At 40.6% G+C, this 25,748-nt stretch overlaps 1 protein-coding gene across 1 annotated transcript in view; it reads left to right on the top strand.

The window, feature by feature from the left end:
* The first annotated feature begins 392 nt into the window (after positions 1–392).
* Fam83b (family with sequence similarity 83 member B) overlaps positions 393–25,748 on the top strand; it is a 77,411-nt gene continuing 52,055 nt past the window's right edge. The window contains exons 1-2 of the mRNA XM_021173260.2: positions 393–444; positions 21,230–21,734. Of these exons, the coding sequence (XP_021028919.1) occupies positions 21,291–21,734 (444 nt within the window). The 5' untranslated portion in view covers positions 393–444; positions 21,230–21,290. The remainder of the gene's footprint in view (positions 445–21,229; positions 21,735–25,748) is intronic.

Here is a 25,748-nt window from a genome sequence, read left to right as displayed (position 1 = left end):
GGCTGCGGGTCAAGAGGGTCTGGAGCCCTGCTCCAAAGCTTGGGGCTCCAGAATGCATCCTGGAGCCCAAGAGCCAGGCGGAAAGCACCCCTGTCCAGCTCAAAGGTCCACCTTCTTCCCAGGTGTGCTTGGCTTTTTCCGGGTTCCTGCTCGCAGCGCGCAGGTGTCCAGACTTGCTCCAGCGTCCCAGCCCGGCGGGCGAGGAGGAAAAGAAAGAGTGCTGTGTGCAGGGCTGGGATTTTGAGTTCAGACAGGGCGCTGGGCCGTGTGTGCTACTCTGTGTAGAGAATCGGGACCTGTTGCAACTCGCCGCCCCCTGGTGACACGCTCGGCACCGCCCGGGAGGTGCGGCCAGCTCCCGCCCGCCCGCGCAGGTGCGTCTCCCTCCTCCCAGCTTCCTGGGCGCCACCTTCGCAGCGGCGGCGGCGGCAGCAGTGGCGGCGGGTGAGTGGAGCACGGGGACCGGACGGGGCCTGCAGAGCGCGGGGCTGCGCTCCAGGGCTCTTCCTTGGACTTGGAGAGAGGGAGTTACAAAGTTCTGAAAGTGATGTCTCTGACTTTGGAGGTGCGGTCTAGAGGACAGGCGCCGCCCCCCAGGATCGCTTGATGAATTTCCTGCTGGCGAGAAGGACCCTCAGAGATTAGGTGGAAGAGGGTCTGGGGAGAGCGAGGGTGGAAATGGAAGGGTCTGGGTTACCAGGAAGCCCAGAGCTCGGCTGCAGAGAGCTCAAAGACCAAGCAGAAGTTGAAGAGGAAGAGTTTTTCTAAGATCCACTTTCTCTCTGCTGGATGATTAATTACAGTTGGGGTGCCTTGGGTCTGTGACCTCACTGAGCTCTCCAGATGGATCCCTTGGGAATCCGCCCCTGTAAGTTGTAAGTTGTGACCTTAAGCACAGAGGTGGTTTCTGGAAGGGTCTTGGAAACTTCAAGCCTGTTCTGTCTGATGGGTTTCCTGTAAGCGAGGGAGCAGAGAGCTTGTGTTTGCTGCTGGGATCATGAGTGTGTAAAAAGACAATAGTGCTTTTAAGGACAGATGGGAGGTTATGGGAATGCCGGCGGTCTTTTGACTATGGCTAGTGTGATAAGGCTACAGATTACAAGGTCTCTCTGATCTAGAGGTGGAGACTAAATAAATACATATCAAGAGACAAGAAGACATGCTGGTTGCAAGCAGTTGAAGCGAGATTATAATTTCCCACAGTCCATTTTCAGACTCAACCTACTAAATCCAGGTTACTGGCAGGCACCTCCCTTCTTTCCCTTTCTCATCCCAACAAGCCCAAGGGCCCAAGGACATCTGACTGATGCTGAATCAGAGCTGACAAGCCAGAGGGAAAGGAGGAAGATGATGAGAGGAGCTTAGGAGAGAAAACAGCTTGGAGTTTTCCAAAGTAAAGAACCAATGGTGATTGCAAAGTGGGGCAGAGATCTGTCAGTCTTCTACTTACTGTCACTCTTAGTTCCAAGCACAGTAGCTAGCTGTCCCTACACCATCAGATTGCTAATTCCACCCCTTTGCTTTTGGGGCTGGGACCTTAGGGATGTATGCTTCTACTAAGGGTGTTTGGTGCAGCCTGCAGAGCCTGCCTGAGGGGATGGGTGGATCTCCTTTTTAAGCCTGGCAGGTGGAGACTGCAGCTGCTCAGAATTTACTGTGGGAAGTAGCTCAGTTGAAGAGTTGGTGAAAGGGATTGCACAGATGTAGAGACAAACCACACCCCTGGTGCTGACTCAGTGATGTCTCTGCGATTATGCTTTTGAGTTTACTTCTTAACTGGCAACATTCTTGGGGTGGAATAAATAATATATGTACATATGTATAATTATTAATTGTTAATTGTAATTATTTTAAAATATAATTAATTATATTAATTAATTATTAGCTAATTATCTGTTGGTCGCTTCCTGTAGTTGTCACATGCCTTTACAGTGTATAGTCATGCTTGTTTATTGAGAATATTTTTAAAAGATATTTTGAAAGATTATATTTATATTATCGTGTGTGTGTGTGTGTGTGTGTGTGTGTGTTATAAAGGGTATGGAGGGAAGAGGACAGCAGCTCTGGGAGGTAGTTCCCCTCCCACTGTGAAATCCTGAATTAACCCAGGTAGTTAGACTTGTACCACAAGGCGTTTGCTGGCAAAGACATCTCAAGGCCCTTATTAGTATTTTCTTAACTTGACTATTTCACTCTCCAGCCCTCCCTTACATACACCCCATTCAGTTAGACTAAATCATAACAAGTTTATAACATGTAACATTGTTCTACATTGACCTCCCGAATACTGTGGTGAACCTGTGGTCTCATTAAAGCAGAGGTCTCCGATAATCATAATCCCGGTTGTAGGATGCCCTTCAGAAAGGGCCCACTTAGTTTAATTTGAGTAATTATTTGCAAAGTGACAAGTTATCCTTGTCTAGCTAGTTAGGTGAGTATGCTTGTTTGTCCCCTTTGTAGCTTGTATTTGTTAGTGTCTACAAATAGTATCTCTTAAATACAATGTCATTGATAGATGTGAACTGTACTTTTGTTCATGTAAGTTCAACTCTGTGAGTTGTATTTTTGTGCTTTGTTGGTGAACATATCATTTGCAGATCAGAATATATCCTCCTCTTATCAAATAGCTCTAAACAGAAAACAAGGCTTAAATATCCCCAGGATTAAAGTTTTGTACAAATATCACTAAAGTCGCATTAAAATCAAAGTCAGCTTTTTTTGAGAGAGATTGATTGTATTAGAGTGTCAGAGGGAATGGGGGCAATGCCCTTCCCTATGGGAAGATGGGCTCTGAGTGACGTGTCCCAGCCCCCACGAGTGGGGCAGTGTGTAGGAAGGAGGGTACTGCCAGTCATGATCAGGCTGATTGCTGTGTTCACCTGAGACAGGAGCTGGGGAAATGGAGGGAGGGGTCAGTGGTAGGAGGGTGGTAGGAGTGTGTGCAGAGGCAGGGGGACAGGAGCCTTGGGAAGGGTTGCTTAAAGGAACCAGGAAGGCTAACATAATAAACGGGATTTGAGGAAGAAAAGGAATTTTTCAGTGGCTGTGATTCTGAGGAACGTGAAAGAGGTGAAATGATCTGTGTGTGTTAGTGTGGTGTGTGTGTGTGTGTGTGTGGTATGGTGTGTATGTATGTGTGTGGGTATGTATGCTGTGTGTGTGTATGTGTATGTGAGTGTGATGTGATGTGTGTGTGTATAATGTATGTGTGGTGTGTGTATGTGTGTGTGTGTGGTGTGGTGTGTGCTACATTCTACCTTGAGTGTGGTATATTCAAGTGGAGGACAGAGATAAGTCTTAGGTACCTCACCTTTTGATTTCCACCTTACTTTTTTTAGACAAGGTTTCTCACTTAACCTGAAGTTCACAAATTGTGCTAGGCTGTCTGCCTAGTAAGTTCCAAGGATCTAATGCCCCGGTGTGGGGATTTCAGGCACACCACTACACCTGGCTTTTACTTTGCTGCTGAGAATCCCAACCTGGGTCCCTATGCTGCTTTGTGGCAGGTACTTTCCCTAAATGCTGAACAGTCTTCATATTACCAGGTGGAAAGACACTAACAAAAGAGATATTCACTGGACATGTCTATACTGGGGAATTCTTTAATTACATGATCATGAATGATTTGAGGAAAGTTTCCTCTGGGGACATCTAATTATTGTGTGATTTTTATTTGGTATTATTGCCTATAGAAGAAGGGTAAGCTATCCCCTAGGGCATATGATATTTATCATTTGAGCTTTATACCCTATAATTTTTAGGCTGCTCATTCCTGGTGAAAGTGAAGTTGAAATTAATGATTAGCTTCTTTTGAATACTGGCATAGTGTCAAGTGTGGTCTCCTGTCCTGGCAGGAGCCTATTTTCAAAGGTTTATACAAATCCTTTACAGCGATGATGATACCAAATAAATAATATTTGGGACCTTCACACTGTCCATTCATTAAGATATCTACCATTGTATTTCAAATGGTCTGTTCCCCCAGTGAACTGGAAACAAGACACCATTCTTGTATATCAGGAAGCTCCCAGCTGACAGACCCAAGAATGTAAAATATACACAGAAGAATACTTCGGGTCCTTGTGGATAGTAAATGGATTCATTAGTTATTGGTTAAATCGAACATTGGCAGATCTGAGTTCGTTAAGATTTTGGGTGAAGTACTTGATTCTACCGACTTGCAGGTTTTCCCACTGTTGTGAAATATTTGTACCATGTGATCACGTCTTTTTCCCACTCGGCTCTGAAATTTTTCTCTGCCCACTTCTCACTGTGAGCACGCTAAGAGATTGGGAACAACACTCTCCTGCAGAATATCTCTGGGAAGCTCATGATTTATTCTCTTCTTGACATATTTTCATTTCAAAAGGCTTTCTCTCTAATTAACATCAGGTTGCATCTGGGATGGTGTAAAAATCACTCATTTGGGAAGGCAAGGGAATGTTCAGAGCACCGAAGAGTGGCTTCCTCCTCACCAGTGCTTGTGATAGAATCTTTCCACATGGGGTTTTTATGAGGGCTGTCAATTATATGCTCAGAGAAGTAATGAAGACTTTCATTTTTAACAGCACAATGCTCTGCAGAGTCACTCCAAATAGTCTAATCTGCCTCATTTAGCAGCTGTTCCTGGATGTTTTGAAAGAACCGTGTTTTCCTCAAATAAATATAATTTTTGATTTGTTGGCTAGAGAAATGTGTAGCAGAGCTAAGTGGCTGTGTTCCCTGTGGTTTATTCTCGGTTGCCACCCTTTCCTTCCTATTTTTTGCTTCTACTGCTAAAACAAACCCCCAAAACCAAACCAAACACACACACAAAAAAACCAAAAAACAAAGCAAAACAAAAACACACACACCTGGGAAACTGCTTCTTATCTTTCTAGCTCCTTTTTGTTCCTTCATGTTCTCTCTCCTTTTCTATACTTTTTCTATTTCTTCATTTCTTTTTATCTACCCTATCTGGTATTTTTCCCCTCTTTGCTTCATCTGGGCACCTATTTATTTATCTATACATTTCCTTTGTTATGGTTACCTGTCATCTCCATCTGAAATTTTTACTTTAATAAAATCTAGGTTTCCAGAAATCTGTAGCACTGTACAGAAGTTAAAAGCCAAGCAAGGTTTACAACAGAAACTTTAGTCCACAGAACCTATAATACATTATTTTTAAAAAAATCGACAGCCTTACTCTGAATGTTAAATAAATATTAAACAATGTACTGCCACCATTTTCCATCTTTAAAATGATTGCTTCCTCTTACAACTGAAAGTATGCTCGACGACAGATGGCCTTTGGTTTTGAATTAGGATATTTTCCTTTGGCCGTGGCCTGTCAATTCTCTCTGCTTAAATTGTGTTTAACTGATGTGGTGAACATCGCTAAAATATGGACTTTGGTTTGTTCCGTTTCCCCAAAATGTAGAAGTTGACCTTGCAGGATGATACTCAGTTAATTGTGGAAGTAAGACAATGAAAGCAAATGATAGTATAGAAACAACATGCCCAGCCTGCAGTCCAGTGTGCAGTGAGTTGAAATACTTGCCATTTGATGGATGATGGTCTATATGAAAGATAAAGTGTTTTGCATGTCAGTGTTTATGTGGAAGACTCCAGGCTATTCCAAAGCCATTAACTTAGGAACTATTAGCTGTTGATAGCTGCTGGGGAGGGAGAATCATTCTTCCTGGATTGTGTGGCTTCTGATAGGTTCCCCATACTCTAATGTAAGGCCCTGCACCCAGGCACTTGTAGATAACATTAATTGGACTTAGTGGATTATCAAAAGACAGAGAAAAAGCCGAGGTCAAAGCTGGGCATGTTGGAGAAGATTTTGAGGGGGAGTTGGAGGTGGGAATTTGGGGGAATAGATAGATCACCTCATCTTTCATTATATACACTTAAGAGATTCTCAAGAATAAAGAAAAAATAATGTGTATGTATTTTAAAAGTTTGATAAAGTGTAGGCAAAGATGTAAGGACCATTCATTTGTCTCTCTTGTTCAGCCTTCTTTTTGAAAAAAGCACAGTTCTAAAACATTGATGAAGAAGATTGGAAGTTTTAATATATATGTGCAATTTCTATGTCAAACGAGAAGAAGGAAGGGACATCAATCTGCCCGCTGGAAGTATGAGGAGAAGGGCAATGGTGGAAAGTTCTGTTCTTGTAGCAGAAGTCCAGTTCTTAGGGTTTGAGAAACCAGTCACCTTGATTTAAATAGAAAGCCAGGACTGAGTTCTGCTCTTCCAATAGCTTGACATTACATACTTTCTGGAGTAGAGTCATCCCCAGTGAGCATGTTAAAAGTTGTGGGTCAAAGTGCTGCAATTTGAAATGCCAGAGAAGAAGTGAGTGAAACCTTTTCAAGGGCAAGGGATACAAACGAGATTCCAAAATGGAGGATCAGAACCTTTGAGCATCCTAATTAGCTGTGTGTCAGGGTCATACACACATGGTCTTGTTGAGAAGTCAGAACTTTTCAGATGCAAACAAGTAAACAAAAAAAAAAGTAAGACTTTAAATATTTGCATAAAAACTATAGGCACCTAGTCAAGTTGTACAAAGCAGACAGCAAGGAATCAGAACTAAAGAACAGGGTGGCCATGCTCTCCTCTGGGACCTGGGCCCTAAGATCAGATGAAAGTGAAACAGGTGTGTTTTCTACTGTGGATGGTTTACATCCTGATGAGAGTCTATGAACACCAGCTTTGTTTCAGCATTACATCACGCTCTCCAAGGGCAGCTCTGCTCTCTGGACATCCAAACCCAGCAGCAGTTTGCATACTTAAAGATTATACTTTGTTAACTAACACGTATGTGTACAAGTAGACTATAAGCAAAAGAAAGAAGCCGATGAGGTTATTGAGAAAATAACTCTCAAGTAAAAGGCGACTTTTCAAATCTTCATTGAAAGTTTCTCCGGATTAAAAATAAATAAATAAATAAATGTAACCATTTTATTTCAGTTATGGTACAGATGCCTCAGCAAGCCTGATTAAAAGAGAGCCCTGAGGTCAGTGTCTGAGGGAGGAGTGGACTCTGGCTGATGTTCTTGTTACATGCATGATTGTTCTCTGGTGTTAAAGTCTTTCTGTGGGAGATATAATATTAACATTTACACTTCTCTTAACTTTTTAATTGCACAAATCTGTCTTCATTGACATAATTTCCACAAAATTATACCTATTTCAAGCTTCTTTTTAAGAGTCTGACGGTGGGCTATTGAAATAACTCAGCAGTTAAAAGCACTGGCGGACTGCCTTTGAGAGGACCAGGGTTTGGGTTTGAGCAGCCACATGGCAGCTCACAACTGTCTGTGACTACAGTTCCAGGAGATCCAGCACCCTCTTCTGGACTCTGCATGCAACAGGCACACATGCTGCTCAGACATACATCCATGTAAAACACTCACTCACATAACACAATGAAATTAAAGACATTAAAAAGAGCCTACAGTTGCTGTGTCTGACTGCACATTTTGCTGTGTCATTTGCAGACTTTCATGTCTTTGCAGGTGAGGTTCACAGCTTTGGTTAAAATTGCTTGAAACACCATTTTAAGATTCTTGGTAGAGAATATATTTGCTATGCCTCCTATATCATTTGTCTATAAATGCCAACATGTCCCCAGAACAACTTTTTGTTTCCTTAAGTAGATTCAAAAAGTGCTCATGACATGTGTCAAACATTTTAACAGCAAAGGCCACTTCTTGCCTATGGTGTTTTGTCTTAATGTGTTGTAAGTTTGACTAAGGCATTTAAGGACTTGTAGACAGTGTTTTAAAGTGAGAAAGAGAGCCAAGGCAAAACAAGATGGGAGATGCAAGGTACACTCCTCATTTCTCCTGTATAATTGCGCAGTAAATAGAATTGAAATTTGTTATGTAAGAGAACAGTCCTTATCTGAGACAGCATTGCCAGCTCACCAGTAAGTTAGCACACACCCCTCAGAGGCATTTAGACAGCTCCTGTCCTGATGAGCCAATGCATGTGAGGACGATCTCACCCAGCCAGTGCTACATACTAAATGAAGTGAGGTGATAAAAGTAAGAAAGGGATAAGGATGGGTCCCTTTAAAACCAATGATCTTGGAGACCCCTCTCAGAGATTGGTAAGGGTCACTAAGAAAGCAGTGTAAACAGGAAACATTCCAGGCTCATGGAATAACCAATACAACAATAGTGATTAGCTGGGGGGAAATAGAAGGAAGTTATTTTTGTAGAATGTCCAGAAATGTGCTCACCAGTCAACGGACATTCGAGTGGGGAAGCTCAGCAGAATGGACGTAACACTGGGTGAGCTTGTGCTGGGGTGAACAATGCAGTGAGGCAGAGGTAAGCCAAGCTCCTTCATCCAAATACTGACAACTGGGGAACAGGCCCCACTGAGGATGAGCTGTGAGGGATTCTTAACCTTTCCCAGATCCTAGCATCAGGGGATGATGATGAGTCAGCAGCTTTTGGAGACCTTCTGCATTGTTGGTTCTCCTTTTTTAACCATGTCTACAGTATCTTCAAAGAAAAGATGTCCTTCTTCATCCTATTGTCACTTTTGCTTGTGTGTGTGTGTGTGTGTGTGTGTGTGTGTGTGTGTAAGAGAGAGAGAGAGAGAGATCTCAACCCCCCAAATCTGGGTTCATAACTGCAGGATTGATGAATCTGATAAAATGGAACCTCACCTTGCTATTTCATCATGTTACAAAAGTCTTTTTTCTTTCCTTTTGACAGTTTCAGTGTATTTAGATTATGTTTGCTACCCATGGTCCTCTGGTGTCCTTTCACTGAACAAACCCCTTCCTGCCTAGCATCCCAGTGGCTGCACCATTACAGACAATGCCATTCCTTTCTCCAGGAGCCATTGACTGTCATATGCTCCTCAGGAAGAAATGGGACTTATGGGGCCACTTATCTCTCAGCAGTGGAAGAGTGGAGGCCTGATTCTGTGTAGATACCAGTTGCTATGTGTTCAGGGTTGACAAACAATGTCAATCTGCACAGTGGCTGTCCCATCACTCTACTCCATCCTTGGGATCTTAAAGCTGTCCGCCTTTGATGGGTGATGTTCACTGGGCCTAGTGTGTGCAGGGTAGGGGTTGGGGGTGAGCGGTGAGAGATGGGTTAGCACTGAGCATCCCTCGGCCTCTTCTTCTTTGCACACTGACCAGGTTTGAATTTCTGAATTGTCCATCCTCTGCACAAAGGACTGCTTCAGCCTGAGAGGTTTCCTGGTCTTAATGTCAAGATAAATATTTAGAAGGCAGCTTAACAACAAAGCAGGTGCTTATCTCTAACGTGTTCTTGCCTCTATTGCACCAACAGACATACTCTGCCTGATGGATAGGTATTGCAGCACTTACATTCTACAGCTAGGGAAATCCTGCCCCCGCTGACCCCTCCAAACACTAGGCATGGCATCTTTAGCACCATGAAAGCTGGCCGGTAGGAGGTTTCCAGCTCTGATCCTTCTTAATTTCTCTGCGTCCTATAGCTGAAGTAGAATCTAAACTCCATTATAGTTTCCTCCAGTTTCATCTTAATGATACACCAAACAGCATGACTATAATTAATTTTAATTCTCAGTCTTCCTGGTAAGATAGGTTTATATAGAAAAAAAAAAACCCATACAAGAAACAAGAAAAACGAGTCAGGCTCACATCTCATTGGAGTCACAACTTGTACTGAAAACACAGTTTAGGCCCTTCATTATGATTAACTTTAGTGTACAAAAGCTGTTTGCAGAATGACTAATGTAAATAAGAAATGAAAACATGAGGTTTCAGGAGATTCCCCCAAAAGCTAAGTGATATCTGTATTATTCCTGGAAGGTTCCGCTGAGGGTGATACTTGCTCTTTGAGAGCCCGAGTACACAGTGGGTTTTCACTGTTCTTTTGGAAGCCCCGTGCTTTGTGTTACCACAACACCTCCACGTAATAGAAATAGCCGTGTGCTTGAATCTTAGCAAGTTCTGCATCAATAATTTGATTTTTAATTAGGCTGCAGTATTTTCTAATGTGTCATACCAGTGTTACTAAGGTAGTATACTATTGTGGTTGTTATTATTATCATCATCATCATCATTATTGTTATTATGCCATTACCCAAGTATTCAACAGTTAGCAGTGAGCATTAAGACTTTCTCGATAGACAAATAATTGTTCGCCTCATAAAGCAGAGTGAAGAGAACAGTTGGTCTCTTGCTGGCCTGTGACCTGGGCCAGGAATGCTGTGACAACTCTGTGAGAGAGTTTCTTGTTAAGTACCAGTGGAGTGCATCCTATTCTGTTCTGTTCCTTCGACCCTCCCTCCCTCCTTCCTTTCCTCCCTTCTTCCCTCCCTCCCTCCCTCTCTCTTCCCCCTCCCCTCCCACTCCTGCCCTCTCTTCCTTTTTTCCCTTTTATTCCTTTGGGGTTCATGTATCCCAATAGCGTTTCATTCTGGATACTCTGTACTGTTTGCACCACTAAATAAGCATTATTAGACAGTTTTATATGTAGAGTTCTGAATCATAGATTGCCATCAGTTAAGTGCATGGATTAACAAGGTGACTAAAGTTAAAAAACAAACAAACAAAACAAAAAACAGAACTTCTGAGGCACTTCTTTTAAAATTTATTTTTTCCTCCACTGCAAAATAGAATATATTCAGAAAGAGGATTCACAAATTAAGATCTTCTGTAGAAGTACTGTTTACAGAAAGCCACTTCTGTGAGCTGGGTGTGCTGCTACAAGTCTGTAATCTTTAAGAGGTAGCTGCTCACTAGAAGTTCCTAGATCATTGGGGGGCAGGGTGTATGTGTTGGGGGGACAGGTACTATATCTTAGGTTTAGCTAAGGCTAAACAGCAAATCTCCTCTGCCTTACAGATATCATCAGGCACCTTGCCAGGAATGTCTGTCAGTCTAAGGCAGGCTCCCAGGACAAAGGTACTTCTGGAAAGAAATGCTAAATCCCTCAGGCCAGGTAGACTTAGCTTATTATGTCCAGCAGCTGGTCCTCATTGTTGATTCTGGAATCTCTGCTCCTACAGGGAGACCAATCCATCTGAATTTTTAAAGTAAACTCCTGATTCTTGGAGAATGTCAGGCACCCAGGAACTTCAAGGCCTCAGATATCAAAGGACTAAGGCTCATCTTTGGACTGTCTGGTGACCACCCTAAGGAGTCCTTCCTCCATGCATTCCCCCATATAGACTAATCCTTACACACTTCCGCAGAGTGTGAGACACTCCCCACCCCCTTCTCAAATGCCTTAAGGTATGTGCCCTTGTTTTTCTAGGTGGTCCCAGAAATACCCTTTCTCCTTTCACCCCCTGCCACACTCTCTCTGGTATTAAATTAACCTTGTCCTAGGAAATACACTCTGCCTCACGGCCCTCTATCTTATCTAAGCCCTTTCACAGGAGAGCCATCCTCTTAACAGCAAATCAAATCGAAATGAAAATCTACCTTCATTTGGGGTATCATTCACTGGTTTAAAAAACAAAACAAAACAAAGCAAAACTTATTTTGATTGTAATTTTGCTTTTTCTCATACTCTTTAGCCTACTTATTATCTAGGATTAGTACCGTGGCAAGCATTTCTGCGTGCTGTTAAGAGGAATATATGCAGCGTCTGGCTTCTCTGCCTTGTTTTGTCATTTGGATGCTGTGATATTGAGTTAACATCCATAAGACACAACCAAACAGGAAGTGAGCCTTCTTCCTGGTTGGAGAGGTGTTGACTTGCTGAGGACAGACAGGGCCCCAGGGCCAAGGAGTTCCTCCTTCCCAGAGGTCCCTCTATTCCACCCTCTGGATCTCTTCCCTTTGGCTGTTCCTAAATTGCATCTTTGTGATAATCCAGTGTCAACATTTTTAAGTTGATTTTAAATTTCTTACAAAAATCTACAAGGCCCAGAACATACTAAGCAGTCTGGAATGAGAAAAAAAAAAAAAGAGTCTAGGAACTTACATTATTTGATTTTAAGCTACAGCATCCAAAAACTCTGAAACTGACATATAGATCAATGAAGACATCCGTGAAAGAGAAACAAACAAACAAGCAAACTCAGAAATAGATGATCTTTTATGCAGTAAGGGATTTTCAACTGACAGATAAGTACTCCATGCTTTGGCAGGGATAATGGGAAAAATGTCTTTTCAATAAATAGTCTTGAGACAAATGGATATGCATAGGAAAAACAAATGCACTCTTAACACAGATGTTAATTCAAGATGAACCGCAGACCTAAAATGTAGAAGCTAAGGCTATCATCTGCTTAGAGAGTGTGTTCCACCCGGACCTAAATCCCCACTCTGTATTACTGCAGACTTCCTCTCCTGTCCTTGTCCTTGATAACCTTCAGCTTATGAGGAGGCCAGAGTGGCTCATGTTATGTGTTGCGTTTCAGACCAGGGACAAGTAGCTTAGGTACATATTTAACCTACAAAACCCACCTCCAGGTTCTCCCAGCATCCCTCAGTCCCTGTCCATTACAGGATGTGGCTTGCTCGACCCTGAATTTTCCAGCCCAGAGGTTGGGTTTCATCTCACCCAGTGGCTCTTCACTGTATATTTACTATATAATTCAGTCATTTTGGTTCTCTCTCTCTCTCTCTCTCTCCCTCCTTCCCTCCCTCCCCCTCCTTCTCTCTCCCTCCCTCCCTCCCTTCCTCCCTTCCACTCTCCTTCTCCCCCCACCCCCACCCCATGTGTTTTCTCTCTCTCTCTTCCCCCTACTTTCTGTTTCCCTCTGCGTGGTGACTTTACTGACCCCCTCCTGTGTGGTCAGTGAGCTCTCCCAAGAGTTGCCCCAATAAGCCTGCCTTAATACTTTAATTTGGCTTGAATTGACTCATTTAAAAGACAAAAGTTTTATTAGAAGAGGAACTAATATTTTATTTTCTAAGTTGTATGGAAATATATAGAAGGGGTCTTATAAAAAATCTGATATTTATAAAATTCAGAGCAGTGGTAATCCACAAAACAATCACTTGGATTCTTCAGGGTGTAAATATTCTGTGCATTTGTAAAATGCTAGAGGAAGTAATACCCGCTGGGCAAATGCTTCAGGTCTAGAAGCAGATGGCCTGGAATTTTATCTGAGGTCATGGGATTTGAGGCTGTTGGTCTAGATTACAAGCATGCTGCATCCTGAACACTTAGGACAACAGAGAAGTGAACAGCTGGAGAAGGTTTAATGTACCCGTGGAGCAGCTTCACTCCACAGCACACCCAGACAGCGGGGAGGATCCAGCTTCTGCCAGGAAGCTGGGTTCCCAGAGAACTCTAACTGCTCACTCAGCAACAGCCCTGAGTTCTCACCCAGCATGAATCACCTAGTCACCATGAATCAGGGACATCAGGCTGGTATGGGGAAATAGATAAAGAAAGGCCTTGCTAAGAAAAAGTAGTGGAAGGTGCCCATTACAGATTTATTTTGTATTTAAAAATATTCACTGTATAAAATGATGAATTTTATTATGGGATTTGCTTTCATGTATGTGTGTGTATACATCCATATGTGTCTGTATGTGCACATGTGTGTATTTTCATATTATTATTATTACTATTATTATTATTCAAAATCTCTCATCTGAAACTCTCCACAGGAGCTAGAATGGCTTCCAGGGAGTACCAGGGACCTGCTAGTTTTTGTTTCCTAGACGCTGAGACCATAAACACAGGCTATCTCGCCCAACATTTTTTAGCATTGGTTTCAAGACTGAACTCCCATTGAACTATCTCCCCATCCCTGACATTTTGCTTTCTAATTACATGAAATTTATTTCTTACATTATTGCCTGACAACTTAAAGTACTATTTCATGGCAGGTGATAAGGTGGGGAGTTGTAACTCATTTAATCTTTATGGAAACTCTTTAAGGATAAAACTGTTAACCTCATTCATTTTCCTGTTGAGGACTTTGAGCCTTCAAGCTCTTACAACACCAGACTCAGGACTCAGCAGAAGTCAGACTTAAGCCCTGTTACCCACTGTCCCATTTATACTTTTACATTTGGTTCCTACCCCCAAACTCACTACTGTTAATGTTGATTATTTTAGCCAAATTAGCACATTTTTCCTTTCAGCTGCTAATGTTACATCACTATGTTTGTATTTATCTATCCAAATATTTGCTTCACTTACTAAGGATGACCGAGAATGGGGCACGTCAGCATAGCACATCATACGATGGCACCAGAACAGTCACATTCCATTCAGTGTAGTCGGGGGATACTAAAGGTTGGCCAGTGGAAATTTGGGAATAGTCTGGGAACTGGAAAAAGGTTGATTTCCCGTATTTTCATTCTAAACTTTGTGTAGACAGATCATGTAATTGCTCATCTGACATAAGCTTTCTGCACAACTGCCTTGTTGCTCTTCTTATGAATTATTTTGTAGAAATTCCTCAGAATGGACTTCCAAATAATGTTCATATTTTAATATTATCAATATTTACTGGAAAGTCCCCTGCTGCACCTCCCCCCACATCTGAAATTACTATGTTAGATCAGGCAAATGTATCGAATAACAGCAAATATAAATATACCCTGAAAGTATATTGATGTGAAAGTGATATTGCTATCCCCCATCTTCTATTTAAAAAAATTAAAGAATTTAAAAAAAAATAATTAGGTATTGAGCAACTGGAATTTGCTTTGAGGTTAATAAAGTGAATCTGAGATGTTCTGATTTGCCCTTCCCATGACCTCAAAGAGATAAAGAGTTCTCCTCGCTGGGATGTCCGTACCCAGCACCTGTGGTAGAGTGAGGCCTCCTTGCAGTGATTCCCTGTGCTGAGAAGACACTTCATCCTAAGTGTAATGATGAAGCCCCTTTGAAATCATCATGACATTGGATATCAGGAGTATATATTAACTTATACTTGACAGCTTATTACAGCAAGTTTGTAATTTAATTGTAGCATCTTAAATGTTTTATTATTCTAAATTTTTAGTAATCAGATTTGAAGAGAAACACAATCCTTATAAAAAATTTAAGGGTAGAAGGGTTCTAAGATTATTTTTATTTTTTGTTTTAAAATATGCTTTATTGAATAAGATCATATTGCTGGTTTTGACCTGACAGGAAGATGGTCCCATATGAGATTACATTCAAACAAAAATTTTGCATAGGATTATATAATACCAGGATCTGTATCTAATAATACAAACTTTCTCTAATTGTAATATGAAAATATGAATCAGTATTGTTCTTAGTATATGTTCAGTCTTATAAAGTTTTCAAAAATACTCAAAATTCCATTTGTATTAAGTTGCCAGAGGCATAAATACTGATCAATTTACATGTATTAATAGCTTTATGTATTGATTGTAAGTGAACTTTAGCATAAATGATTCTAAATAAAGCTAAATTATCTTGAGATTGATGGCTTATGGCTAGAATTTAGTCAATAATTTGAATGTATGATTTTATCCAACATTTTAGTCCATATAGACAGTTCTACATTTTAGAACTGCCTTGCGGAATAGAGATGAAGTTTCTCATTAGTTTCAAATCTACTTATGTACAAAAGATAGGACAGTGCATTCCAGATTAAAAATCACGTGTGTTCATGACCTTCCATTTCAGGGACAACACCTAACTTGAATTCACCTCCATGGTAGTGACAAAGAGTGGTAGAACAAGCTGAGCTTCCTTCTGCACTCTCACACAGTCTGGTCTTCCTTGTTAGCTGGACAGTGTTTTCCTAGGTCCTCTCGTCTAGCTCTGAGTCCATACTTTATGTATTATTCCTAAACTTGCTTTTCCATGGAGGTTTTAAACTGTTTTATTTGACAGTTCGTAGATCTGCATGTGGATGACAGCATCTCAGAGCTGTACGATGGAAGTAGACCCGTGGCTGCTGTGTCTTCCTTTTCTGTCCCTGTGTCCCTAGGAATTCTTGCTAGCATGCTCCTGCAGATACCTATGCTTCTCCTTATCCCCGTTTTCTCTATCAGTACTATCCACTGGAATGAATACATTTCTTTACTTAGGATGGCAGTCTTCATCAAAATGTCCCATGCCCCACAGAAAAAGATAAAGCCTTTGAAGCTCTGAAAGATCAAGTCTGAATTCAACATTCATGGTTTTCTGTATATTTTTATTGAAAATTCATACAATGTATTCTGATCTTCATACAATATATTCTGGTTTTCCATCCATCTACTCCCACCTCCCCAGCTATTCAACTTGCCTCTTTTTCTCTTCCACTTTAGGAAAAAATGGGGATGGGGGACATAATGAAAAAGCACAAGAAACACACACACACATACAAACATTAAAAACAAAAACTAGAAATCATAATATACAAACAAAAGATCTTAAGATAAAAAAAAAAGGTCCAACAAAACAAAACACTATGAGACAAAATGTCTACAAACATATTATTGAGTTGATTTTATGTTGGCCTTCCACTAGGCATGGGGAATACCGTTCAATATGGTTTATATACTTGGTGAGATGCCATTGGAAAAAACTACGTTTTCTTTTTCTAGGCAGTGCTCAGTTGAAGACAGCATCTTGGTTAGGTATGGATGATAATGGTCAGTTCCCGCTCTCAGCATTGTGACCCTATCTGTCTTGAGCATGTGCAGGCCCTGTATGTCCTGTCATCGTCTCTGTGAGTTCCTATGTGTGTCAGCCCATTTGTGTCTGGTGTCTGTCTTCCATCCCTCTGACTCTAGAAATCTTTCTTCCTTCTCCCTCTTCTGCAAAGTTCCCTGGGCCCTGAGGGGATGGATTGGATGGAGAAATCCATTTTGGGACTGGGTGTTTCAAGGTCTCTTACTCTCTGTACATAGCTGTGGATCTCTGTGTTGCTACCCACATACCCCAGGAAGAAGACAACCCTGATGATGAATGGCTGAGCGGGTTTTCCAGAACCACCTGTGAAATCTATCTCTCACTTATTTTATAGTTTTTGTACTACCAAAGTTTACATTTGAAATGTGTGTGCTTGCCATAAACGACATTTCAAATTTTATATCTAGAGTATTTATATTTTATGATGTGTGGGCTTTAAGGCTATGTTTCCCTAGAATGGATTGCCTCACTAGCAGTGAATCCCAGAAGTCAGTTCAGATTTTATGTCACACTGAGACGTTTATGTTTTTCCCTAACTCATTATTTCCATGTTAAAAGAATACATGTTTAAATTGTTATTAATAAAGTTCTCTTTAGGTTTATGTTTAGAGCTACACCTAATTAATTTTGTTACTCTAATAAGCCTTGCTGAGTGTTCAGGGAAACGCTTAAGACTGGAATCCTAAGTCTGTAACTAAGCATAGAGGCTCCTTTATCTCAATACGCATTTGCAAAGTGATATTACTTTGCTAGTCCCTGTTAAAACTTGGAGCTTTTCCCTTCCCTTGTAAATAGCTCTTGTAATAAAGCTGTACCATGAGAGCCTATCTGAGTGTAGCTAGTCCCAAACAAGGGTCCAGAGCATAGTATTGTCCTAAGTCTTGTGGTAATATCCAAACTCATTACAGGAGGCCTTTGTACTTTTTCACAATGACCTCTCACATGGCATTTCACATTGACTATTAAATTAATCCCTCATATTTCACTTTCCAGATCAGTTTATATTGAAGTTTTGTTCCTTTATGACTAGCCTTTCATGGGACATCATATTGTCCTCGTGATCCGTCTGTCCTTTTAACCTCTATGGCCTCTCAGTGTATACAGGGTCCAGCAATTAAGTTTGCACAATTGCAAAATTTTCATATGCATAATAAAAAACAGAAATAAGTGATATTTTTAAAGAACTTTATGCAGTTAGCTTCCAAATGGGTAACACCTACCTATCATCATGTATTATAGAGATTCAAAAGTTAAATTTTAAGAGTAAAGTAAAATGGAATCTCTAATCTAGATTTTTTTTTAATGATGAAATAGTTACCTACCACTTTTTACAATTAAGTGATATATATATATCATATATATATATATATATATATATATGAGATGTGATATATATATGAGATGTCATATATATATGACATCTCATTCTGCCACCAGGCACTTCTTTCTGCATGGAGGGGTTATCCAATGAAGACTGAAACTCAGCAAGCCTTAGGAAACCATAGCTTAAACATTCATTTATTGCGGCACGTGAAAATAAACTTTCTTTGGTAAGTGTTACTTGCCAGAAAGAATGTTATTGAATATTGAAAAAGCTTAGGAGTTAGTAGCATGTCTTGTTCATCTTTTCATTGCTCTCACAGAATATCTGAACTAGAGTAATTCATAAAGATGTGTGTTCCCCTCACGTTTCTAGACCAAGAGCTTGGATGCCCATTCGGGCCTCAAGCCTTGTCAGCTCTGAGGGAAATGGTGAAAGGGGAAGGGAGGGTGTGGAAGGAGCAGTTGTGAGAAGTAGGGTTGGCCTGCCTTACAGCAACCCATTCTCATGGTAAAGAATTCAGTTGGTTGGGATCTAACTTTAAATCCCTCCCTTTTCCCTTATTATCAAGTCAGTCTCCAGAGAAAGTCTGCTCTCTGTCTTGTTTGGATTATTTGTTTTTGTTTTTGAGACAGGGCCTCTCTGTAACTCTAGCCCTCCTGTAATTCACTCTGTAGACCAGGCTGACCTCAAACTCAAGAGATTCTACTGCCTCTACCTCCAGAGTGCTGGGATAAAAGACATGCCCCACCACAGACCTGGTGTGACAAAGTCTACTCTTGATAGTGTTCCTGTGACCTAATCACTACTGACAGGCTCATCTCTTAAAGGTCCTCACACCTTTCATGAGTCATATTGGGGGTCCAACCTTGAACACTTGAAACTTGGAGGGGAACCATATTCAAACCACAGAGCATCTATGAAGAGAGCAATGTGATCACTTTCCAACTTCACGGCATTGCCTTCTGTACCCTGTAGTTCCTTACTGTGGGTACCAATTGTAGGATGCATAGAGGGATCCTTGATCTCTCTTCCCACTAGGTGCCAGTAGCATCTCTTCCCACAAGTGGTTACATTTAAAAACTCTTCTATATATTGTTCCCTGGTACAAGTCTCTGTTAAATAGTGAATCTGAATGAAACATAACCAGGAAAAAAAAAAAGCAGATACCTACCATAATTGAGAAATGTGTTAACGTGTGCTAAGTGTTCCTGGACTGTGGCCATAGGTCAAGCCAATTTTAATTAAGTTATAAAAGAAACACACTTTATATCTCCATGCTATAGTTCTCATACTGATAGTTGGGCTGACGTGGTTTTTAGTTATACCCAAATAGAAGGAATATCTGCATAGTGACCCAACATAATAGCGTCTGAAGTAGGAGACTCTCTTCTATAGGGCTTAGATGCTGTGTCACAAAGCAAGGACCTAGGGATAATTCCTGTGTGCTAGCCTTAAGTTAAGCCATTACTCAAGCCAAAGGGTCTCAGAAAAAAGAATGTCTTGTTTTTATTCCTCACCTCTGCCCTAAAGCTGAAGGCTGATGGTTGTACCAGGACCTTGAACATACTTCTGAGCTGGCTCTCCAGCAGTTGCTTCTTTAAGACAAGGTCTTACTCTGCTGCCTCATTTGACTTTAGATTCATGATCTTCCTGCTGTCTCTGCTTGAGTTCTGGAAATATAGACCTACATAAACAATGTAATATGTTTTTAATATTTTGTTGTTTTAATATTGTTGTTTAATCCATGGTGTGATAACCTGTACACTTTCAAGACAGTTTCTCTGAACAATTCTGAACCCAGGTTTGGGGACAAGATCAACACTAGTAAAATGACAAAGTGAAGCATCTCTGTCTCTCTCTTGTCTCCTTGTCTCGGTCTGTCTCTTTGCCTCGACTCTTTGTCTCTCTCTGTCTCTATCTCTCTTTGTACCTGTCTCTTTGTCTCTGTCTCTCTGTCTCTATCTCTCTTTGTGCCCCCCCCCTGTCTCCTTTCCCCTCCCTTCACAGTGAAAGCCTCTGTAGATGATGGATCTTCTGATCTCTGCTCATCAGCATACTCTATTGTCTGTCCCCTCACAACTTATCTGTGTGTTTGGCAGAGTGAATCTTGCATGAGTGTTGGGAGGAATGGTAATGGTTTCCAGCCTTGCCCCCTCACAGATTGAATTTGAATTGGAGTGGGAGGAAGACTGAAAAAGATCAGTTAAGTCCAGAATGTTAAAGTAGGTCAGAACCGCTGACAAACCTGTACTGGTCAAATCAGCTTTGTAGTTCTTGTAACCCAGGATGCAGCTGCGTTGTGAGCCTCAAGATGGGTGTCAGGACTTATTCAAATAGCCCAGAAACCCCCACTCTGGCTGAGATGAAGCCCTACATCTTTTTCAGTGAAGCAGGGAACCAGAATTCAGATCGGGAGCCTCCAGCTATAGCAGAACTAGTTTTAACATTCCTTTGGCTGGATGGAAGGAGTCTCCTGATCTCCACACCAGGCTCAATCTTATCTGCTCTGCTCAGTCTTTTCCTCCCAAAAGAAACCTGTTTTCCCACATACCAGAGCTTTCTTCTCTGAATCCTGAATGCTCTCTTCATTTCTGGTGTGTTCTTTTGCCTGAGTTTTTAGCCTTGTCTGGCATGAAAGTATCTTCTGCTACAGGACCAGATTCTTTCTCATAGTCCTAGCTTCAGCGGAAGCAGGCGTCCTACTCAGGGCTGCCCGAAGCTCACTTACTATGGACGGACCTCTACTTCGTTTTATTCTTAAACCAGTGACTATGACATGATTAATTAATGAGCATGAATACTTACTCATTTGGCCCTTTGTAATACATGGCTTATGCCTTTGTTTAGGGTAATGCTTGTCTTTCTATCCACTTCCACTAAATGGTAAATTCTCTGAAGACATGTTTTATGTTTTTTATATTTCATTCAGCATATTAGCTTATTTGTATTTATGAGTAGCCAGGCCCTAATCCTACTGCAGTACTACTTTAAGGTCAAAACAGAAGTGGCTTGGAGGAATTTGTGCCTCATCAAGCACACTCTGTTCTCAGGTTTAAGTTGAGTAGATGTCCCATATCCCTAAAGAGGTCAAGTTTGTTATGTCACATGAGGCTCTCTGACTTTGGATGCCTTGAGCTTGTAAGGGAAATCTATTTAACTGACTGTGATGGATATTGAACTGCAGCTCTATTAATGGCATTTAGGATATGATATGTGTCATCTCACTTCCCTAGCCCTCTAAACGGTAGTTAATGCGAATGCTGTCAAAGTGATACATGGCATATATCATAGATATCAGTGCACAGAGTTGTAACTGACCTTCATTTTCTTATCCCACACTCAGGTACCTCTTGCCTCTGCCCAGATGAACATTTGAAAGTTCCCCTCATCCAACACCAGCAAGCATGGAGGCTTCATCAATGCTTTCATCACTAAATGATGAGTGCCGATCTGACAACTACGTCGAGCCGCACTACAAGGAGTGGTATCGCGTGGCAGTTGATACTCTAATTGAACATGGGTTAGAAGCCTACCAAGAGTTCCTCATCAAGGAGCGAGTTTCAGACTTTCTGGCAGAGGAAGAGATTAATTATATTTTGAAAAATGTCCAGAAGATTGCACAAAATACAGAACATGGTTCTGATAGTTCCTGTGATGACGGCTCGTCTTCAGGGACTTACTGGCCCATGCAGTCTGATGTGGAGGCTCCAAATCTTGATCTAGGCTGGCCATATGTGATGCCTGGACTCTTAGGGAGTACCCACATCGACCTCCTCTTTCACCCACCAAGGGCACATCTGCTTACAATAAAGGAAACTATTCGGAAGATGATCAAAGAAGCGAGAAAGGTAATAGTATATCAATACTGAAATGAAAAATATGAAATGTGGGCCAGTGCAGTGTGGTATATGATGTACACAGTTCCTAAGGTAAAAAATCTCAGGATGTGGATCATGCCTGTTATTTTCAGAAAATATATTTATAGACACACATAAGAAGCTCACACTTTTCAATTCGTTAAAGATTTGCAGGCGTGCGTGCATGAGTGTGTGTGTGTGTGTGTGTGTGTGTGTGTGTGTGTGTGTGTTTGTGAGTGCACACACATGTACACATATATGCAGTTGTTCGTGGAAATGAAAGAAGGTGTCAGATTCCCTGGAGCTAGAGTTACAGGCTGCTGTGAGCTTCTCAGCATGGTACTAGGAACTGAACTTGGCTCCTGTGAAAAAGCATCCAAGTTTTCTTAACTATTCAGCTGTCTCTTTAGCCCCTATCATATCTTATGTGTCTAAGACAGTAACAGTAGGTCTCCACTGAAGGATGTATTATAAGAAATTTCGTTCTCTCATAATGGTCCCAAGAAACTTCCTACTCTTGGAGACAAAGGTACGTGGACTGGAATTAGATGATTTTTTTATATATATAACATTGTTTGCTATAGAACTAAACAACATATTCTTGCTCTCAGAATGGTTCATGATATTATTATATAAACTAGAGTTCTACTTAGCTTTTTTTCTGAATTATATATTAATAATATAAAATCAACATATGACTAGTTTTTCTAGCGAACTCCTGAAGAACTTAGCATTTTGGGGGCCTTTAACTCTTTATCAGGTACTTATATTGCCTTATAATTCTTCTATATTTTAGACTTCAGATAAGACTGCAGAAATGTCCTTGTAATCAATGAAAATTATTCCAAGTTTCTTGTGTCTTTTATCTGTTTTGTTTTGTTTTTGTTTGTTTGCGTGTTTTAAAATAAGATGATCACCATAGAAGATGTTTTCAAGACTGTGGCAACATTTCTCAAGCTTAAAATATCTGGACCAGTCTGGGTGTGGTGGTACATGTCTATAATTTCTGTCCTCAAGAGACAAGAGTCAGCAGGATCTTGAGGCTATCTTCAGGGCCATCCTTGTCTATACAGTGAATTCTGGGCCAGAAAGAGTTAGGAAAACACTACCTCAAAGTTTAAAAAAAAAAGAAAAAAAATTGACAAAAATATAAATTTTATTTATTGGGTCCATCCTGTATAATAGAGAAATTTAGGACAGAAACATATAAGTGTGTCCTCATATACTCTCCATGTCAACATGACACCAAAGCACGTGAAAGATATAGTTTTATGAAGTGTGAAAAATATAAGGGCCACAGAGTGCTTAGTGACATTACAGATTACAAGACAGATAGCTAAAGACATAAAAGTCGCACAAGGAAGACACCATTTTCTTAAGCTAGTGCTAGATGCAGGCTTTGTGTGAGTAAGGCAGCCCCCCGCCCCTTCGAATTCAGATAGCCCCACTTTTAGGGGGGCTGATTCCTATAGCAACTTTATATTGACAAAGGTGATTATCTGTTTTATTTACTAAACATTAATAAAACATCAGCTTTCAAATGAGGGCATAAGAGTGGGCCAAGCTTTTAGTGAATGAATTAAACTGCCAGTCAAATTTTCTGAACTGCTCTATTTTAAAAACAATCCTTTCTTTTGTGCTGGGAACAAATGATGTAGTTACATTTTATAAATCAGATGAGAATGTGTCGTAAGCCACATTATTCACGGAAAACTGGTGACTGTATCAGAGCATATACACATCAATCTGCCTCCCCCAAGTTATGAGGAGCCACAAACATAAGGCAGGTAGTAGCATAATCCTTTTTAGCTAGTCCCTCATCATAGAAAATTAGTTTATGACCTTTTAATATATTACTCTTCCTAATGTATGCTTAATGAGCCTCTGAAGTAATATCTCTATCTGGAAATTCCACTTGAATTAGGACTTCCAGAGGAACCAGAAGTCTATACTATAAAACAAGGTCATTTTCTGCTTCTTGTCCATACACTCAAAATGACACAACATTGAAAAACATTTTATCATGTTATATAACATGCTGAGTTAAGGAGAATTATTTGATCTTATAAATTGCATGCACTGCAGTTGAGTATAAGTCAGAGAAGACAACGTTTGATGTTTTGGGAGATCAAATATTCTTATCTCTCTTCTGATGCAGTGACTATCAAGGTCTAGTTGACCACATTCATAAGGGATACTGAATCTCAAAGATTTTAAATGTCCCTTCAAATGTGACTCCAGGAAATTTTTTTCTTTAATCTCATTTTTTTTTTAAATTCATGCTTAACCCTATAACTGGCCAAGGTCCTGCGAAAAGTTTCAGAGTAGGATCAAATATCAGTCAGTTACAGGATCACACACTCATAACTCCCAAATTCCAGACACTGAGGCAGGGGTATTGTTAGGTTGAAATCAGCCTGGGATCTCTAGTGTGATAATGTCTCAAAAGGCCAACTGTACAATGAGAAAGAAAACACTATAGAAGCTGGCACATGGGTTTTTAAATATGATTTGTAGTCTTCATGCCTGCCCTCTGTCCAACAGAAAATCAGGTCCTGGTCTTATCCTTTACATCCACAGAAGTTGGCTAATCAGTGACAAACTCTATGTTTTGGATTGTTTTCAGAACATTCATTTTCTATATTAGTAACTCAGTATATTGTCATAACACTGCATTGGGATGACCATTTATCATAAAATTCTTAAATAAGGTAGATTTTTCTTTTTTTGTGAGTAGAAACAAATTTCTTGCTTCAGAGGTTCTCGGGAGAGTCTTCTTGTAATCAGCCTTGTAAAATTTTATGGAAATACAATGCTAAATAAATAAGTCCAGGACAAGGGACAAGAGAGCCAGAATGCGGTCCCAAAATAAGTTAAATCTATGTTTAGTACCCTGCTAGCAACCAAGCTAAGGCAGTTAGGAAAGTAAGGGCCTTGTTATGCAAAACTCTTACATTCAGGAAAAGAGTGTAAATCCTGCCTGCTGCAGTGTCCAGACAGCTGAGGTCCTTATTGGACATCAAGCCCACCTTCCTGCTCTTAGACAAAGGGATGTCACTTGTACTGTATCTTATCTGTCTTTAATCAAAATAAATGAGTGTGTGTGTGTGTGTGTGTGTGTGTGTGTATGTGTGATATTCACACATATCTTTTATATTTATTTTACTTTTACAATTGTTTTGTACTTGGGATTAAAGCCAGGGTCTCACATTAACAGAGCATACACCATCTACTTATGAATCACTGATCTCAGAAAGATCCTTAGTTTTCATTCTAGCTTGTTATACAGTCTATGAATCAAGTTGTTTTTCTAACTAGAATATTATTTTATAGCATTATCTAGGCATTAATTTTTATGCATAACATTTTTGCCAGTTACTCCATAGATGTTGTTTTATGGTCCTTCCATGGTATTGTATATATTTGCTTATTTTGTTCTCTTCTGAATTTTCAGTTTGGAAAGGCCAACTATAGCTACTGTCATATATGTTCTCTAAAGTAATGTATTTCAGCTTCCTAAGTGCCTTTCTACGTTGTTCTGAGCGGTTGGCATTTGGACTGACTTCATATGCTCTGATAGCGTCTAGCATGACTTTTCCCAGGCAATTATTAACATCTCAAGAGGTGTTCCCAAGATTACATATGCATGTATGCTAATTACTGTGAGACACGCCTACCTACTACTTTAAAATGTTATCCATTTCTTAGTTATCCTTTGGTACATATTCAGGGAGCTGTTACGTCTGATCATATTGGTTCTGTGTGTGTCCAGAATTCTGTTTGCATCCCCGCTTTCTCTTGAATCCTCTTGCTCACACAATACAGCTTATTTTGTGATATGGAAATCTTACTCCTCAGAATATGGAATCAGAAAGACTCATGAGCAGAAGTATATAGTTTGAATTAGGGTGAAGTCATTTCTGTGGCAGCACACTGCTGACATTCAGGTACCAGCTCCACCCTGAGTAGTCACTGTTCCTGGGAATGTTTGTTTAGTTGCCTTGG

This window comes from Mus caroli, chromosome 9 (assembly GCF_900094665.2).
Source record: "Mus caroli chromosome 9, CAROLI_EIJ_v1.1, whole genome shotgun sequence".
In the NCBI taxonomy this organism is placed as follows: Eukaryota; Metazoa; Chordata; class Mammalia; order Rodentia; family Muridae; genus Mus; species Mus caroli.
This window is presented reverse-complemented; position numbering and strand designations above follow the sequence as displayed.